This window comes from Capsella rubella, unplaced genomic scaffold, assembly GCF_000375325.1.
Source record: "Capsella rubella cultivar Monte Gargano unplaced genomic scaffold, Caprub1_0 scaffold_1, whole genome shotgun sequence".
NCBI classification, from domain to species: Eukaryota; Viridiplantae; Streptophyta; class Magnoliopsida; order Brassicales; family Brassicaceae; genus Capsella; species Capsella rubella.
The window spans coordinates 694,578-709,995 of NW_006238923.1; the positions used below are offsets into that span (position 1 = coordinate 694,578).

At 36.9% G+C, this 15,418-nt stretch overlaps 7 protein-coding genes across 8 annotated transcripts in view; all 7 read right to left on the reverse strand.

Moving 5' to 3' along the window:
- Positions 1 to 10: 10 nt before the first annotated feature.
- LOC17899128 (protein RALF-like 1) lies at positions 11 to 465 on the reverse strand. The gene has a single exon (XM_006304680.2). The coding sequence runs from the start codon at positions 432 to 434 to the stop codon at positions 63 to 65; it is 372 nt and encodes a 123-aa protein (XP_006304742.1). The 5' UTR covers positions 435 to 465; the 3' UTR covers positions 11 to 62.
- Positions 466 to 1,630: 1,165 nt separating this feature from the next.
- Positions 1,631 to 4,457, reverse strand: LOC17900813 (protein LOW PSII ACCUMULATION 1, chloroplastic). The gene is made up of 9 exons (XM_006307422.2): positions 4,068 to 4,457; positions 3,505 to 3,608; positions 3,252 to 3,387; positions 2,936 to 3,167; positions 2,696 to 2,853; positions 2,420 to 2,608; positions 2,224 to 2,324; positions 2,023 to 2,119; positions 1,631 to 1,902 (listed from the first exon to the last, which is right to left on the reverse strand). The coding sequence occupies exons 1-9, from the start codon at positions 4,332 to 4,334 to the stop codon at positions 1,828 to 1,830; spliced, it is 1,359 nt and encodes a 452-aa protein (XP_006307484.1). The 5' UTR covers positions 4,335 to 4,457; the 3' UTR covers positions 1,631 to 1,827.
- Positions 4,458 to 4,748: 291 nt separating this feature from the next.
- Positions 4,749 to 5,871, reverse strand: LOC17897337 (glutathione S-transferase F6). The gene is made up of 3 exons (XM_006305555.2): positions 5,638 to 5,871; positions 5,485 to 5,533; positions 4,749 to 5,387 (listed from the first exon to the last, which is right to left on the reverse strand). Exons 1-3 carry the CDS (start codon positions 5,785 to 5,787, stop codon positions 4,960 to 4,962), a joined length of 627 nt encoding a protein of 208 aa, XP_006305617.1. The 5' UTR covers positions 5,788 to 5,871; the 3' UTR covers positions 4,749 to 4,959.
- A 1,601-nt stretch (positions 5,872 to 7,472) lies between these two features.
- LOC17897455 (glutathione S-transferase F6) lies at positions 7,473 to 8,760 on the reverse strand. Its single transcript, XM_006306417.2, has 3 exons — positions 8,369 to 8,760; positions 8,216 to 8,264; positions 7,473 to 8,116 (listed from the first exon to the last, which is right to left on the reverse strand). The coding sequence occupies exons 1-3, from the start codon at positions 8,516 to 8,518 to the stop codon at positions 7,689 to 7,691; spliced, it is 627 nt and encodes a 208-aa protein (XP_006306479.1). The 5' UTR covers positions 8,519 to 8,760; the 3' UTR covers positions 7,473 to 7,688.
- A 539-nt stretch (positions 8,761 to 9,299) lies between these two features.
- Positions 9,300 to 10,975, reverse strand: LOC17897871 (glutathione S-transferase F5). Its single transcript, XM_023790052.1, is given in 6 exon segments — positions 9,300 to 9,707; positions 9,710 to 9,889; positions 9,973 to 10,021; positions 10,355 to 10,497; positions 10,634 to 10,747; positions 10,853 to 10,975. Coding segments are annotated over 6 exon segments (840 nt in total). The 5' UTR covers positions 10,926 to 10,975; the 3' UTR covers positions 9,300 to 9,426.
- Positions 10,976 to 11,418: 443 nt separating this feature from the next.
- LOC17897753 (glutathione S-transferase F4) lies at positions 11,419 to 12,873 on the reverse strand. Of its 2 annotated transcripts, XM_006305491.2 has the most exons (4): positions 12,798 to 12,873; positions 12,448 to 12,590; positions 12,163 to 12,211; positions 11,419 to 12,055 (listed from the first exon to the last, which is right to left on the reverse strand). In XM_006305491.2, exons 1-4 carry the CDS (start codon positions 12,865 to 12,867, stop codon positions 11,562 to 11,564), a joined length of 756 nt encoding a protein of 251 aa, XP_006305553.1. In that variant the 5' UTR covers positions 12,868 to 12,873; the 3' UTR covers positions 11,419 to 11,561. The 2 variants fall into 2 exon arrangements, with proteins under 2 accessions (XP_006305553.1, XP_023645850.1); XM_023790082.1 differs by lacking the exon at positions 12,798 to 12,873 and having other exon boundaries at positions 12,159 to 12,211; positions 12,448 to 12,657.
- A 343-nt stretch (positions 12,874 to 13,216) lies between these two features.
- LOC17897299 overlaps positions 13,217 to 15,418 on the reverse strand; it is a 3,093-nt gene continuing 891 nt past the window's right edge. Inside the window, exons 5-14 of the mRNA XM_006307661.2 lie at positions 15,320 to 15,375; positions 15,091 to 15,222; positions 14,872 to 15,004; positions 14,493 to 14,785; positions 14,280 to 14,405; positions 14,059 to 14,192; positions 13,865 to 13,965; positions 13,700 to 13,791; positions 13,460 to 13,590; positions 13,217 to 13,379 (exon numbers count right to left, since the gene is read on the reverse strand). Coding sequence (XP_006307723.2) covers positions 13,313 to 13,379; positions 13,460 to 13,590; positions 13,700 to 13,791; positions 13,865 to 13,965; positions 14,059 to 14,192; positions 14,280 to 14,405; positions 14,493 to 14,785; positions 14,872 to 15,004; positions 15,091 to 15,222; positions 15,320 to 15,375 — 1,265 coding nt within the window. The 3' untranslated portion in view covers positions 13,217 to 13,312. The remainder of the gene's footprint in view (positions 13,380 to 13,459; positions 13,591 to 13,699; positions 13,792 to 13,864; positions 13,966 to 14,058; positions 14,193 to 14,279; positions 14,406 to 14,492; positions 14,786 to 14,871; positions 15,005 to 15,090; positions 15,223 to 15,319; positions 15,376 to 15,418) is intronic.

Genomic DNA, 15,418 nt, shown 5'->3' on the forward strand with positions numbered 1-15,418 from the left:
AAAACATAAATGAAGAAGATAGATAGTTTTTCTTCTTTGTGTACGTGCGTAGTGGGTTCTAATTAACTCCTGCAACGAGCAATTTTGCTGCAACCACGACTGTAAGGATTAGCTTGAGCTCCGTTCTGACAGTTGTAATAAGACGCACCTCTTCTTGAACAAGGCACGCTGTTCTTTTTTAACGATTGATAGCTTATGTATTTTGTGGTCGCCAATACTCTTCTACTGATCTCCGAGTCCATTTCTTCTTCCTCTGCCCCGATACACTCTGCTATTGAACCGTGGCAACCTGAGCCGCCATGGACTCCGCTCGTGGCCCACTCCAGGCCGTCGAGGTCATTGGTGAAGCCGGCTTGAATCCGAGGTGAAGAGATGATCACGATGAAGAGGATGAGTATCACAAGGGTTGGGAAGAGGGTAAAAGACTTGGCCATTTTTTGTTGGTCTTTCTTGGGGTTTCTTGTATTGTGTTACCCCATTCTTCCTTAGGTTAATGTTTTTATATACATGGACATGGTGAGTGCGTAGACTCAGTTTTTGTTTTTTGTTAGTGGTTGAAGCTTTCTTTTTTTATTAAGATAAAATGAAAATCTGAAATTCAATACTCAATAGAATGAGGAAATGTTTTTTGATCGAAATTAGTAACGTTTTTTTTTTCTGTTTTAAAATTTAACGAGCTTCGATTTGAAGAGGTATCTTTTTGTAGATTAAATTTTTAAAATTTGAAAAAAATATTATTTATGTATTTGCGATATATATTAACAGAAATGCCCCTTGACAATGAAAGTTGAAAATATTATACAAAATTAATGATTAATATAATGGAGAATTGTTGAGAGTGGTTGAATATTTGTTAAACCCGACACTAGTTGAACCAAAACGATTTGGGTGCATTTGAGCGGTCAAATCGTTTCTCATTATCCATTTGACTTTTCATAATCAACATTATCATTTGTTTAATGATCTGAAAGCACTGAATCTAGATGACATAATAAATTTAATTTGTTTTGTTCATTAATACGTGGATGCAAAATTACTCTTCTTCGACCAATATCAATTAGTTTTTTTTTTTTTTTTGGTAAATTATGTTACTATAACGAAGAGTCTTCTTGGTATTAAGCACCAACTATTTTTTTAACTACTGAGTTTCAAATATATATAGAAACAACTATCATGGTTCGCTTTGTTAAAAAGAGAAAGAAAACATACGTACAGTATATCGAAACAACGAAAGCTTGATTCGTTTTCCCTTGTCAACAACAACAACCGTAAAATACATGAGAGTTGGGACATCGTTATCCCAACAAAACATATAAAGAAACCTAACCCCCTTTTTTAATTAAAAACAAAAAACTAAAACTAAAATATAATCTAGAATTGTTATTAGACAAGCACTTTCAAATAAAATCGTGTTTTAAATTGATAATGTAATCCTTCATATTTGTTCTGTCTCCCCGAATCAGTATCAAAACGCGTTTCATAATCTTTTGATCCATAGGATAGGACCGCTCGTGTCATAAGAAGTTAAAAAAAAAGGTATGAAGATATAAGACTATTAGAAGTTACCTTTTTTTAAGCTTAACCTCACCTTTTTTCTCTCGTTTAATGACTATTAGAAGTTACCGAAAACGATACAAAATAGTTTTTTTTTTTTTTTCAATATATAAAAAACTTTCTTCACATACAAGTAACAATCTCATGGACTTGTGAACACAAATACACAATACAGGCCTTTTCTTCTCCTATGAGCTCTCTCTCTCTCTCTCACTAGTCTCTTCTAAAGTTTTACTTTTATGAAGATGCAATATGTAACAAAGCTTCACAGTTTCATCTTTCTAACTTGCTCAGCACGTCATCCATCGGTGGCAACTCCTTCGATATCTCTGCCCAATCTGGCATCCCCTGAAACAAGAAAAAACATAGATATCACCCAATGAATTCATCATTCAAGAACACTAAAAGAGCCAGTTTTGCATCCAGCATGAGAAACCAAGAGAGGCAAGGTTTCTAGATGAAACTTACTCTACCCGATCTGCGGACTCGACCATCTAACCGCAGTACAATGTACACGTCATCACCTGGATCAACTCCCTCAGATATCTGTTGATCTCTTATCCACCTGAACCAAACCAAACCAGAGACAATCTTTAAGACTCAAAAACAAAGTTCCCCTCTCTCTTCTATCAAACTTTGATCACCAGAAAAGGCGATGAAAGTTTCTACCTTTCCCATTCATCAGGCGAAACAGTCTCGGCCTTGAACCTGATTTCACCTTTCAGCTTCGATTGGGCTACTACCGATTGAGCCCGTGTATCAAAATCTTCCTATTATGTTAAGAAAAATCACTGCTTTGCAAAATGAGAATTAAGGTGAAGTGAATATTTGTTTGCTTTGTTACAACAAAAAATCTTTTCGTTACCCCAATTGAAGGAAGAGATGTAGCTGCCTTTGAAGAAGCTCCAAAGCCTTTTTTTTCGATTACTGGTGTTTTACGTTCACCCCATACCACAGGAACTAAGAGAACACCTCTTCTTAGGAGCTCGGTTCTGAACCTATCCGCTTTTTGCATTGCGGCTGTTACAGTCTCTTTTTTCCCAGCCAGAATAACCTAACAAGAGTGTCAATCACCTAACCGTTTCAGAAACTTAAAAGGCTAATTAACACTTGAAGCAGTGTAGCAGGATCAAAGACTCACTGGTCGAACTGTATCCCGCAGCTGCACAAGTTCAACAACTCGGTTGGTTGACAGACGTAATGGCAGCCGGGAAAGAGTTTCGTCTCGAGTTATTTGAACCATTTGTTCTTCCTCTTTCTTGTTTTCCCAAAGGAACAATGAAACCAGAACAACAATACCTGTACATTGCTGTTCCTAAAGCTTACTCACATGACAGAGGAAAAAATGGAATTTAAGATTCAAGTTGTGTTTCTGACTCACCTCCAATGTTAATTGCAGCATTTCCTGTAGTTTCCAGAAGATCTGGAGCACCATCGCCGCCTTTAAATGCCTGAATCAGTCTTGGTACGGTAAAGAACGTTGAGATACCTGCTGCTGCAGCAAATGCAAAATAAAAGAATTTTCTAACACCACGAAATGGTGCTCGTACTTCGCTGATAAGTTTTAGATCTCTCCGAAAACTATCACCAATATCTTCTCCGCCTAACCTAGCCTGAAACAATGGGAAGAATTTTTCACCAATGAGAAAGTTCTTCTTGGGATAAACAATAACATATACAAAAGGAGAGTACAAGACCTCTTCTTGAAGCTCTTTAAACTCGGGTAATGCACGAAAGGATGCTAAGTCAGGATCGTCAAGAATTGTGGCAAACTTTAGATTATAATCTTTCAAAGCGATTCTCAAACAATCAGCAGCTTTATTTCCTTCGCCCCTACCTCAAGACGATAAACAATAGGGATGAAATAGAAGAGAGAGAATAATATCATCAGGATCTTCCAAATCGTTGGATATAAGGCAGTTTCATCAGTACATGGCTCGAGGTTCTTACCGGTAAGCATGACAACATGCTTTATTATAGTAAGCAGCTTGTGACTCGATAGGATTTGGATTCAAACTCAGTGCTGTCTCAAACTGAACAAGAGCATCTTTGACCTGAAAGTATCCAACATTATGTATCAGCTGAATCAGTTAAAAACAAAATGTATTGTCTAAACTTAGGTTATTCCTCAACATAGAATCAGTCACAACATAAGACTGTTTTGCTGGCCCAAGTATCCACATACTGTAACTAGTACAAGCGATTTGCTAACTTTTTTTCAAATTTTCACATACAAACTCCCCATTAAGATCAGGAACCTAACCATCAGAAGGAAAAAAACTCATCCCATTTGTTTTGTTAGAAGCTTATATTCCATAAGATCAACTGGCGAGTGGCAAAAGTAACTAAATTTTCATCAATTTGGTTAAAAAGTTTCACAGAATCATACAAAGGTAGCAATAGGAAACAAGAACAGACAAAAAGGTCAAGCCATAAATAAATAAAAAATCAAAAAGCGACTGAAACATATTCACCTACGCAACACATTATTCGAATCAAACTCTAGAACTTACCCGTCCTCTCTTAAAAAGATCAAGACCAGTATTGACGCACGACTCAGCCGTGAGATCATCCGTCGGAGAATTTGGAGATGGAGGCGAAGACGACGGAGACGGAGAAGAAGAAGAAGAAGCAAAAACTAGGAGATGAGAATCCCAGTTCCGGCGAGAATTAAAAAGAGTAGCATCTCCTGGTGGTAGCCATGGGCGTCGTTTCGAGTAAGGGTTCGAGACACGGCGTAGGAAATGGCGGTTTAGCGACGGAGCTGTAGCCACAGCCATTCAATGTTCTCCTGCGATTCCCAAATAACCCCCAAACGTTTATCTTAAAAACGCTTCCTTTTTTTTCCTCTTTTTTATTTCAGAAAATAATATTGAATTTCCAACTTCTTCGAATATTATCTATGAATTTTTTGTGGGTGCAAATTAGCCCCAATATTGTTAACCTTGAAGCTTGACATTGTCATACAATATGTTTGGAATCGATTAGGAAACATGAATTTGGAGTTAGTGTAATAGTATTCTAATAAATTGTGTCAATTAAGCTCATTAAGCTATAATTGATTTGAAACTTAAGTCCTTCAACAGTTTGAAAATTATTGAAAGTCAACAGTAAAATTTTCTTCCTAGCAATGACAAAACTGAAGTCTGAAGTCAACTTCAAGAATTGAAAGAGTAAAAGTCAATATTCGAGAATTAAGATAACAAAGATATTTTTTAATTCATCAAAGACTCTTTATTGAAGATTACATTCAAAGCAATCACTCGGTGGCAGAAAACAGAGAGTACACACGAAAAGGAAAACAGAGGAAACACACAATTAAAAATAAAACAGAGTTTAAGAGAATTAGGGCAATGAGGTCATCGCCACCTTTATTCAGTATTGTGACTTAACAGTTTGATTCACTTAGAGAACCTTCTGAGCAGAAGGCCTGGAAGTGATGTCAGCAACCCAAGCACCGACATGGGGACGCTCGTCGAAGAGTTTCTTAGTTGGAGTACCAAGCAAGTACTGAATCGCGGGGATGGTGTGAAGATCGACCAAAGTGAAGTGATCAGCAGCCAAGTACTTGGAGTCACCAAGCCTGTGTTCGTAAACATCGAGGACTTTGGCAAACTTAGCCTCTTCTTCTTCGACAACGGCTTTGTCTGTGGTCATACCATACAACGGCTTAAGGACTTGCTCCCAAACAAGCTTTGAAGCAACTGGGTCAAACTCATGCTTTTCAATCTCCATGCCCATGGCTATGATAGCCATGTTCTTGCCAGGTGCTAGAAGGTCGTTTCCTTTGTCTGAGAAATTATGAGCTATGTATTGTGTAATTGCTCTTGATTCTGCCCAGACAAAAAATAAAATAAAAAGGGTTTCAGACGGTTTATAATTTATAGTATCGCGAGATTAGGCCTAAAGTTAAGTGTTTTGCTGTTTTACCAAAAAGCTTGAAGTCTCCATCTTCAAAGGCTGGAACTTTGCCAAAAGGCTGCAAAACAATCAACATTCAAGATTTTCAGACCAAGATTCACTAGTACAGTATTCTAAACGAAACAATCGTTTGTCATGACCAAAATGTTTTTATGTACTCACGTTGCGGGAGATGAAAGGCTCTTGCTTGTGTTCACCATCTTTGAGCTCGATATGAACGAGCTCAAAGTCGAGATTTTTCTCGTGGAGAGCGATGAGAACTCTTCTCGTGGCTATGGAAGCAGGGTGACCGAAAACTTTGATTCCTGCCATTAGTGAGTTAATGCTGTTTTTAGTGATATTAAAAGTATGAGTAGAGAGAGAGAGAGAGATCTTTGTGGTTGATGGGAAGAAATACACAGATGTGGAAGTGTATTTATACAGCTAAAACAGAGTAAACTTGGTGAATAAACAAAAACAAAAGAAAAATCTCGGCGCCACCAAGCTTGAATACTCTTATTTTGTTAAAATGATTATTGGTTTTTAAAAATCTCAAGCTGAGTAATGTATGATTCACCGTTTCTATTGGTTAAGACTTTGACAGGACGATAGTATACATTATTTTTTATTTATTTTTTAAGTATGAGAAAATATTAACCATAACGTGATAAAGACCGCAAGAAAAGTCTTGTATCTACTAATCAAAGTTTGACTGACGTTGTTGGGTTCATGTGGATCGTTGGATTAGCCACCGTGAAGCTATAGACTTTTTTGAGTCGCTCTTTGGATATCTAGAACCTTCTCTAGCTTCGCCTTGGTTTCATTCATAACCTTATAGTCCGTTTTTAGACCATACACAGACTTGATGGATTGCTCACATATATGCGAGTGGATCGAGCTCAGATACGCAAGTGCATGAAAACTGGGATATGATCAGATGGCTGCATCAATACTTCAGCAAACATATATATTAATAAAAGCGACAAACCTAAGAGGTAACAAACTTGAGATACAAGTAGCTAATCGTTAGGTGATAATTAACCCTCGTTATAACTTGCTTACTAGGTCGATAAATTTAAACACTTTACTAGTCTATAAGATTGTTCAAACTAGGTGGATTTTAATAACAGGGTTTAGAGATTAGAAGACATAAGTCACATAATAGACCAGCTAAATGGAAACCCTAGTTAAGACCTAAATATATGAAAGACAAGTGTTTATCTAATTAGAAGTGAAAATTTGAAAGGTACACGTTAAGCGTGGCTTCTTCTAGCCAGCGGCTTTGTACTCGATGGCGATGGGATCGTAAGAGAGACCTTTCGCGTGGAGAACGGCGAGAACTCGCCTTGTGTGTTGGTGGAGTTAGGGTACCTAAAAACCTTGTAACCTGCAGTTTTACGACGGAGACGGAGAAGCAGAGGAAGCGAAAACAAGGAGATGGGAATCCAAATTCCGGCGAGAGTTGAAAAGGGTAGCCATCGAGTTAGGGTTCAAGACGCGGCGGAGTAAATGGGGGGGGGGTTTAGCGACGGAGCTGTAACCACAGCCATTCAATTTTCTTATACGCTTCCAAGAAAACCCTAACTTTCATCTTAGAAACCCTTCTTTTTTTGTTTCTTTGTTGCTCTGTTTATGTCGGTAAATAATATTCAACTTCCAATCTCTTTGAATGTTATCTTGGAACTTTGGTTGGTCTAAATTACACCCAAAATATTAATTAACATCGTTGAGGTTTGCCATCATCACAGACGGTTTGGACTCAATTAGGAAAACGAAGTATAGTGACTGATGAGTTGCAGAACTAATTTGGAGTTGGTATTTGTATTATTCTAATAACTAAATGTGTTTTTGTCTAATAAGTATGATTTTGCAAAGTTAAGACCTTCATAAGCATTTAAAGTCAATGGTCAATGTCTTCCTTACAAAGCAAAAAAATGAAGTCTCAAGTCAGCTTTAAAGAATTGGATGAATAAAAGTCAATATTCTAGAATGAGATAGCATTAATTTAGTAGCTTAACTTGAAGATAACAAATATTTCATTTTTTTATTCATCAAATACTCTTTATTGAAGATTGCATTCAAACCCATCACTTATAGTAGCAGAAAAAAACAGAGTACACGAAAAGAAAAAAACAGAGGAAACACATACAAAAAGAAAAACAGAGTTTATGAGAATTAGGGCAATGATGTCATCGCCACTATTATTCAATCCTGTGATAGTCAGCTTGATTCACTTAAAGAACCTTCTGAGCAGAAGGCCTGGAAGTGATGTCGGCAACCCAAGCACTGACATGGGTACGCTCGTCGAAGAGCTTCTTAGTTGGAGTACCGAGCAAGTACTGAATCACAGGGATGATGTGAAGATCAACCAAAGTAAAGTGATCAGCAGCCAAGTACTTGGAATCACCAAGCCTGTGTTCGTAAACATCAAGGACTTTGGCCAACTTAGCCTCTTCTTCTTCAACAACGGCTTTGTCTGTGGTCATACCATACAACGGCTTGAGGACTTGCTCCCAAACAAGCTTTGAGCCAACTGGGTCAAACTCATGCGATTCGATTTCGATGCCCATGGCTATGATCGCCATGTCCTTTCCAGTTGAGAGAAGGTTGTTTCCTTTGTCTGCGTAATTATGAGCTATGTATTGTGTAATTGCTCTTGATTCTGCCCCAGACAAAAAATAAAATAAAAAGGGTTTCAGACACTTTATAATTTATAGTATTGCGAGATTAGGCCTAAAGTTAAGTGTTTTTGATGTTTTACCAAAAAGCTTGAAGTCTCCATCTTCAAAGGCTGGAACTTTGCCAAAAGGCTGCAAAAAATAGGAAAATCAGTATTCAAGATTTTCAGACCAAGACCTAGTACGTAGGAAGGAAACAATATTTTTGTCATGACCAAAATATGATGTGTACTCACGTTGCGAAAGATGTAAGGCTCTTGCTTGTGTTCACCATCTTTGAGCTCGATATGAACGAACTCAAAGTCGAGATTCTTCTCGTGTAGGGCGATGAGAACTCTTCTCGTGGCTGTGGAAGCAGGGTGACCGAAAACTTTGATTCCTGCCATTACTGAACTAAATGCTGTTTTTCTTTTAGTGTTGTTAAGAAAAGTATGAGTAGAGAGAGATCTTTGTGGTCGATGAGAAGAAATACACAGATGGGGAAGTGTATTTATACAACTAAAACAGTGTAAACTTAGTGAATAAACAAAAACAAGAGAAAATCCTCGGCGCCACCAAGCTTGAATACTATTAATAATTTTGCTAAGATGATTGATTATTTCAAAAGTCAAGCTGAGTAATGTATGATTCGCCGTTTCTATTGGTTCAACACTTTAATACTTTATTTATATAGAAAAATGGAGTTTTCAGTCGTATAACGTTTATAAAACTATTATAGTGGGAGAAAAAAGCAACCACCGTTTGATAACGACCACAAGCAAGAATGGTCATTCTCATCTACTAGTCAAAGTTTGACAGATGAGGTTCGTTGGATGTTCAGATTAATTAAAAGGATTTGCGTCGATGTCCTTGCAACGAACAAAAACAATCTCCCTTTCACACTTCTGTGACAATAGGCAGAGCCAAAAAGAAAAAGAAAAAAAATATTGGGCTGCGTATTTTTTTCCTTTCAAGTACATTTACAAAGTAGGGGTCAATAAAATATCAATCATGTTGAAGCAAATTGGTGGACGAATTATATAACTAACTAACTAAATCGTGCTTACGAAAATATACATTTACTAACCATAGTTCTTCTTTTTAATTAACCAAAAAAACTATTCTAGTACGGTTGATTTCTAATGTGTACGACAAGGAGAGCAAGATAACCATAATTAATTCAGTTACTGTCGTGAAATATGCAAAAGTTTAATTATGAAAGGAACTTGCATGAATACCCTTTATTCATTACATCAAACTTTGATTAATTATGAAAGACATTTGCATGAATACACAATGTTCTTTGCTGATCTCATTAATTCTTCTTCTTACCGTACCAAGCCTTTACATCACATGCCTTCTTCCAAGCCGGTCTAGCTGTGATCTCAGCCACCCACCGGTGAACGCTTGCCCGGCTTTCAAACAATCTCTTTGTCTTTGTGTCCATAAGGTATTGTATATTTGGAAGGTGGTAGAGATCAGCCAACGTGAAGCTGTTACTAGCCAAGAAGCTAGACTTTTTGAGTCGTTCCTCGTATATATCTAGAACCTTCTCTAGCTTTGCCTCGGTTTCATTCACAACCTTATAGTCCGTAGACCGTAAGTAGGCTTGATGTATTGCTCAAAGGCCAGTATTGATGCGAGTGGATCGAAATCTAAAGATTCGATATACATCCACATTCTTTGTGTTCCCATTGTTTTGTAGCTTTCGTAGTTCAGAAGTTGTGAGCCTTTTGATTGATGGACATTCGCAATGTATTCGGATATAGCTCGAGATTCTGAGGAAGACAAATTAACATCAAAATTCGTCTGAAAGCAAATTCAAGAGGGTTGTTTATCATCATAAGTCTAAAAAACTCACCAGACAACTTAAGATCCCCGTCTAGTAAAACTGGGACTTGACCGAATGGCTGTAACAATAATACAATAAACACATTGTTAAAGTAAACACAGCTATGATGAACCTAACTTAAAACACAAGTAAACTAATCTTGTTTTAGTAAATCATTAGCCCTCGTTATAGCATGCATATTTACTAAGTCGATGATTTATTGCTAAGTAGGGTTTACTACTTAGCAAAATATATATAAACTTGTTCGAAATACGTAGAAGATCAGTAAATAGATTTGAGATTAGAAGATGCATGGTCGTTTTAAACAAGAAAATAGATCAATTAAATGGAAACCCTAATTTAAGACGTAATCATTGAAGCATAAGTAATCTTAAATAGATGTGAAAAATACATTGAGAGAGAGAAAACTTGGCTTCTTCTGGTCACCGGCTTTCAAGTCGACGGTGACGGGGTCATAAGAGAGACCTTTCTCATGGAGAACGGCCAGGACACGCCTTGTGTTGGTCGAGTAAGGCCACCCATAAACCTTGTACCCTGCAATTTTACATTCTCATCATGTAGTATACGAAGAAGATAGAAACCCTAAAACCATCAAAGTTTATATATTTTCATTGGCCAACTGATAGAAAATATTTATTCTATATGTGTTGAGTAGGTATTAGTGTATTACCATCATTGGGAGCTAATTCTTGACACCGTTTATAGCATTGGTGACGACTCTCGAACGTCTGGTTACAATGATGGTAGCAAGTTGTCCGTACATCGCTCGCGTTCACGCCCATCCCTACGACTCAATTATATATGAATATTCAAAACCATTACATTTATACATCATGTGTGATAGCGCAATGTGATAAACATAAAAAAATTGAAATAAATAAATAATTACATTGGAGTGGTTCAGAAGAAAGGGCCATCATAGCTACGAGAGCAAAGAAAATCAAGATTATAGAGGAACCCATCTCTATACAAAATATGTTTTTTAGACTATGGAGGAAAGTGTTTTTGTATTTCTATCTTGAGATATACGTTTGGTGTATGTTCCTTACTTCCTTATATAGAGCTTCAAAAGAAAAAAAGAAAAAGAGAGCATGCATCAGAAGATGTATTCGTCGTAGTTAAATTACTTAAGATTTTGGCATTAAATTGTAGATTTCATTTGTTAACCGTTTTTAATTTATTTATTTGTCCTCTTTATCATATTTAATTTGGACTTTTTGCATGTTTACCCTTTCTTTGGTTTGTCAGTTTGCGTATTTTAAAAGGTTTCAAAATCGATATATAGAGGGTTTAATTGTTAACGAGAGCCAGGTACGCGTTTGATAACCTATAACTTTGAACTGACAGAGAGTTGTGTAGCCAACATTGACATCGACATAGTCTGACGATACTAGTTTTTTCTCCGCATTTTCATAATTCTACAAAACTTATTAGCTGATTCTTAGGTTCTATATATTTATCTCTTTAATGATGCTTTATTTATATACGGGATCGAAGTTATTTACAAACAAAACACAAAGCATATTTACAAGATTCAACACGTAACAAACAACACAAGCTTACAAAGAAAAAGATACAAACACAGTGACACACAAAGTTTACTTCTGCTTTGATTTAGTTCTTAGCTTCCTCTGCTTATTAAACCAAGATTTCTCTTGATCGCAAGCCATCTTCCAAGCCTCTCTACTCGTGATCTCATCCACCCACTTATGCACTTTAGGTCGATTTTCGAACAATCGTTTTGTTGGAGTCCCCAAAAGGTATTGTATATTTGGTAGGTGATGGAGATCAACCAAAGTAAAGCTACTGCAAGCCAAGAATCTAGATTCTTGGAGTCGTTTCTCGTAGACATTTAGAACCTTCTCTAGAATAGCCTCGTTCTCTTTGACAACCTTATGGTCAGTCTCTAGACCGTAGAGAGGCTTAATGACTTGTTCCCAAGTGAGTTTCGATGCGGGTGGATCAAACTGGTGAGCTTCTATTTCCATCCACATTGTCAGTATTGCCATTGTCTCGTGGCTTTGAAGATTCAAGAGCTGTGTGCCTCTTGGGCTATGAACATATGCAATGTATTGTGTGATGGCTCGAGACTCTAGAAGAAGAAAAAAGTCGAATTTGATACAAGTCAGAAAAATCGACTAACTATAAAAGCAATTCTTGATCAGGTTGTTGTTAATTAGTGTGTGAGATTAAACTTACCAGACAGCTTAACATTTCTTTCTTCAAAAACGGGGACTTGACCAAATGGCTGCATCAATAACATCATTGTTAAAACTTGAAATTCCTTGTGCTAAAAGTAACTAACCCCTATATGAGAGTCAAAACCTTGCTACATATAACATATTCATGTATGTGTTGATCATTCGATCTATAAAAGGATTAAAACTCCATAACATGATCGATATATAGTGGAGCATAATTAAACCTAGATTTAACATGCATTGATGATACTAATTTTCAATAATGCGATATAAAATTACGTACGTTGAGAGAGAGGAAAGCTTCGGTTTTGTGTTCACCGGATTGCAATTTGACGGTAATGGGATCGTAAGAGAGTCCTTTCTCATGGAGAACAGCGAGGACACGCCTTGTGTTGGTTGAGAAAGGATCGCCATGAACCTTGTAACCTGCAACTTTCATTTTCCATTTTGTCTTTACATTGGAAGAAGAAGAAATTTGAAAACTAAAACCAGAATAATATGAAATCACATTCTCTTTAATTTATTCTTACTTGAAGTCAATATAGGAATTATAAAAAATATTACTGAAAATCAAAAATCTATTTTAATATTAATCTTAATATTATTGTTACAAACTTATAATATTAATCTGACCTAGTTTTTTGACTTCTGCCTCACGCTTCCAGTTTGGCAATAACTTGAACACCATCTGTAAGCACTCCATAATGTATTAGATGATGATAAGACTTATTTGTGCATGTAAAGCTCTTCGATAAATACTAAAAGTTGTAAGCATTTTTCTTTTGCAATTCAAAAGCGAGGAATATTTTGCTTTTCTCCTAGGATGCATGCACGTAAAGAGTCCACCTTTCTTGTGTATCAAGAGATTGTTTGTTCCAGTGATACAATTGAAAATATAATCATGCTTTCTTTTGAGATTTACCAAAGCACAAGACAGGAATCAAACCAACAAAGAAGTTTTATGGATAACTAAAACGAGTTGAACAATTGGTAAAAACTGATTTCCAGTATTCTGCCATTTTTCTTTTAAGTTTCCAAGATTCTGCTATTTCTCAATGTCCTTAATTCAGAGCTTTATTTATCATTTTTATACGCTGTGACGAAATCATTTGCAACTTTTGCACATATTGACATTTGTGTGATTTACATTACAAACTTGAGAAATATGAAGACAAAATAATCACATCATTGGTTTTCTTCACTTCCAATTCCTTCCTGTTGAAATTGAAAAAGCTATCATCACAAAAGATCACATGAGATAAGAGTCTATAGATAGAGTGGAATCAAAAACTGACCATGGGGCATGTAGTCGGATACAGCTCCCGATTTCGATATCAACATCAGCGCAAACCTTAGGACTAAAGAGAATTGTTGTTTCTGTCTCGTTGGCCGCAAGAGCTTGTGTGTTCTTGAGCAATACGGAGTCCTACAAAATCAAATGTGTAAGCGACTCAATCAGTGCTTATAATAATCTTATTGATAGATCTTCAAAGGAACTGCTTTATTTGATGTGTCAAAGAGATGGAGGGAGAAACCCCAGAAATGTCAATGACAGAGCATTTGCAGACAACAAGCTTTCCCTCCAAGTGTCTTGACATGATTTTTACATCAACATAGCTCGACACATCTGAGTAGGGTAACAAGATATACGTAAGTATGAACCAGATTGTGTTTATATGGGAGTTACAAAGCAGGGTTACCTGGTTGTCCAATTCCCCCCTGCAATTTCTTTGTGATTTCCATTTCCGTCTCTTTTTCTTGTTTCATGATCTGTTGTAGCTTGCCATACAGACTAGAGCCACTGCAAATTGATGCAAGAAAGAATAGGTTTTGATGTTAAGTCATATTTGTGGTTTTAAGCGTGGTGCCTAAAAAGTGTCAAGGGTTAGATTACCCAGATAATTTAGGTGAACCAAACAAGAGACTTTCCTTGCTCAATGAGGAAGCTTTCATTGCTTCATCGAACCGGTCTCCAACAAATTGTTTCTTCTGGTTGGAAATGTTCGGTACTGAGGTTTGATAACTAGGCTATGTAACAAAACAGTATTATTTAGATTGATTGTAGGTTGAGGAGACGGAGATTACCCAAATCACAAGAAAGGAAGAGAACAAAACCTCATCATCGCTTGATGATCCACTATCCATGGGTCCAGGTAGTTCGTCATCAGTATCACTATCTTGAAAGTTATATGAACTTCCCTTATGAGAAAATTTCTGAGTTTTTCTTTCATGTCTGCTGTACTGGAGCAGAAAGGAGGCCAACATATGAAACAGAGAACAGAGTAAAGTAGCAAATCAATTGCTAAACCACTGAATAAACAAAATTACCAGTTTAGAGCTTCTTTTTGTCGGTCTAATCCTACGTGAAGGAATGTCTAAAAGCTTGGGTATAGCATCCTCAGTGTACCCATGCAGAACCTCTCTTGAGTCAGTAACAGAAATAGCCTGTCTGCTTTCTGATCTTTCATCAAAATCGTTTGGGCATTCAGCAATTGGATCCTCTTCTATGGCCTGATCAGCAGCAGGCTCAAAATTTTCAGCCATATCACTTATCTTGGATGACGTTTCTCCAAGAGTATGTGAGTGAAACGAAAATTTTGGCCTCACATGATCTTTCACGACTGCAAAGACATTAGAAACCCAACTCAGAAATTTCAGAAGTTTATGCACACATAATTTGTTTCTTTGAGTTTTGAACGAATAGTACCTTTACTACCTCTCTTGGCTCTGAAGCCAGATACATGAGATGATGAGACTGAAGTAATACCATTCAAATAGACTAGTGACTTGGTTTCTTTACTTATAGTGGACCACGTTGCCTCCTGTTCGTCATGTTGAATCTGAAGGAAACAATAATCATCCTTACGAAAAGTTCAAGTACAGTGACTCAATAGCGACCCAAAAAAGTTGAAGATTAGATGGTAACCTCATCATCTGACCCACTTTCCTGAGCAGATAAGCATGTTAATCTGGCTCTCCTGGAAGAAGCAAGAATACTCTCCTCAGGGGAATCAGGAACATCAACGTCATCCTCAAGAGAGGACGATATCTTCCGTATCTAAGAATAAAAATCTCCCATCACAATTTTGAAACCATTTTTTCCCAGGAACAAGAAGCTGCACAAAAGAATTTGAAAACGTAAAGCAAAGACTCACAGTTGCTTCCAGAGGTACAACACCGGTTTCCCTAGCATAATTTAGTTCACCACAACCTGGAAACACCACGGAAGCTCTTTGTGAAAACACTTCCCTAAA

Excerpts from the sequence above, each read along its gene's own strand:
- LOC17900813 (XM_006307422.2), bottom strand. The coding sequence starts at position 4,334 with ATGGCTGTGGCTACAGCTCCGTCGCTAAACCGCCATTTCCTACGCCGT. Across the intron at positions 3,609-4,067 it reads ATCTTTTTAAGAGAGGACGG|GTCAAAGATGCTCTTGTTCA; the intron begins GTAAGTTCTAGA and ends GGATACTTTCAG. Across the intron at positions 3,388-3,504 it reads GCATGTTGTCATGCTTACCG|GGGCGAAGGAAATAAAGCTG; the intron begins GTAAGAACCTCG and ends GTCTTGAGGTAG.
- LOC17897455 (XM_006306417.2), bottom strand. The coding sequence starts at position 8,518 with ATGGCAGGAATCAAAGTTTTCGGTCACCCTGCTTCCACAGCCACGAGA. Across the intron at positions 8,265-8,368 it reads AGCCTTACATCTTTCGCAAC|CCTTTTGGCAAAGTTCCAGC; the intron begins GTGAGTACACAT and ends TATTTTTTGCAG. Across the intron at positions 8,117-8,215 it reads TGGAGACTTCAAGCTTTTTG|AATCAAGAGCAATTACACAA; the intron begins GTAAAACATCAA and ends TGTCTGGGGCAG.
- LOC17897753 (XM_006305491.2), bottom strand. The coding sequence starts at position 12,867 with ATGGAGTGCTTACAGATGGTGTTCAAGTTATTGCCAAACTGGAAGCGT. Across the intron at positions 12,591-12,797 it reads GGCAGAAGTCAAAAAACTAG|GTTACAAGGTTCATGGCGAT; the intron begins GTCAGATTAATA and ends TGAAAGTTGCAG. Across the intron at positions 12,212-12,447 it reads AAGCTTTCCTCTCTCTCAAC|CCATTTGGTCAAGTCCCCGT; the intron begins GTACGTAATTTT and ends TTATTGATGCAG.
- LOC17899128 (XM_006304680.2), bottom strand. The coding sequence starts at position 434 with ATGGCCAAGTCTTTTACCCTCTTCCCAACCCTTGTGATACTCATCCTC.
- LOC17897337 (XM_006305555.2), bottom strand. The coding sequence starts at position 5,787 with ATGGCAGGAATCAAAGTTTTCGGTCACCCTGCTTCCATAGCCACGAGA. Across the intron at positions 5,534-5,637 it reads AGCCTTTCATCTCCCGCAAC|CCTTTTGGCAAAGTTCCAGC; the intron begins GTGAGTACATAA and ends ATTGTTTTGCAG. Across the intron at positions 5,388-5,484 it reads TGGAGACTTCAAGCTTTTTG|AATCAAGAGCAATTACACAA; the intron begins GTAAAACAGCAA and ends TTGTCTGGGCAG.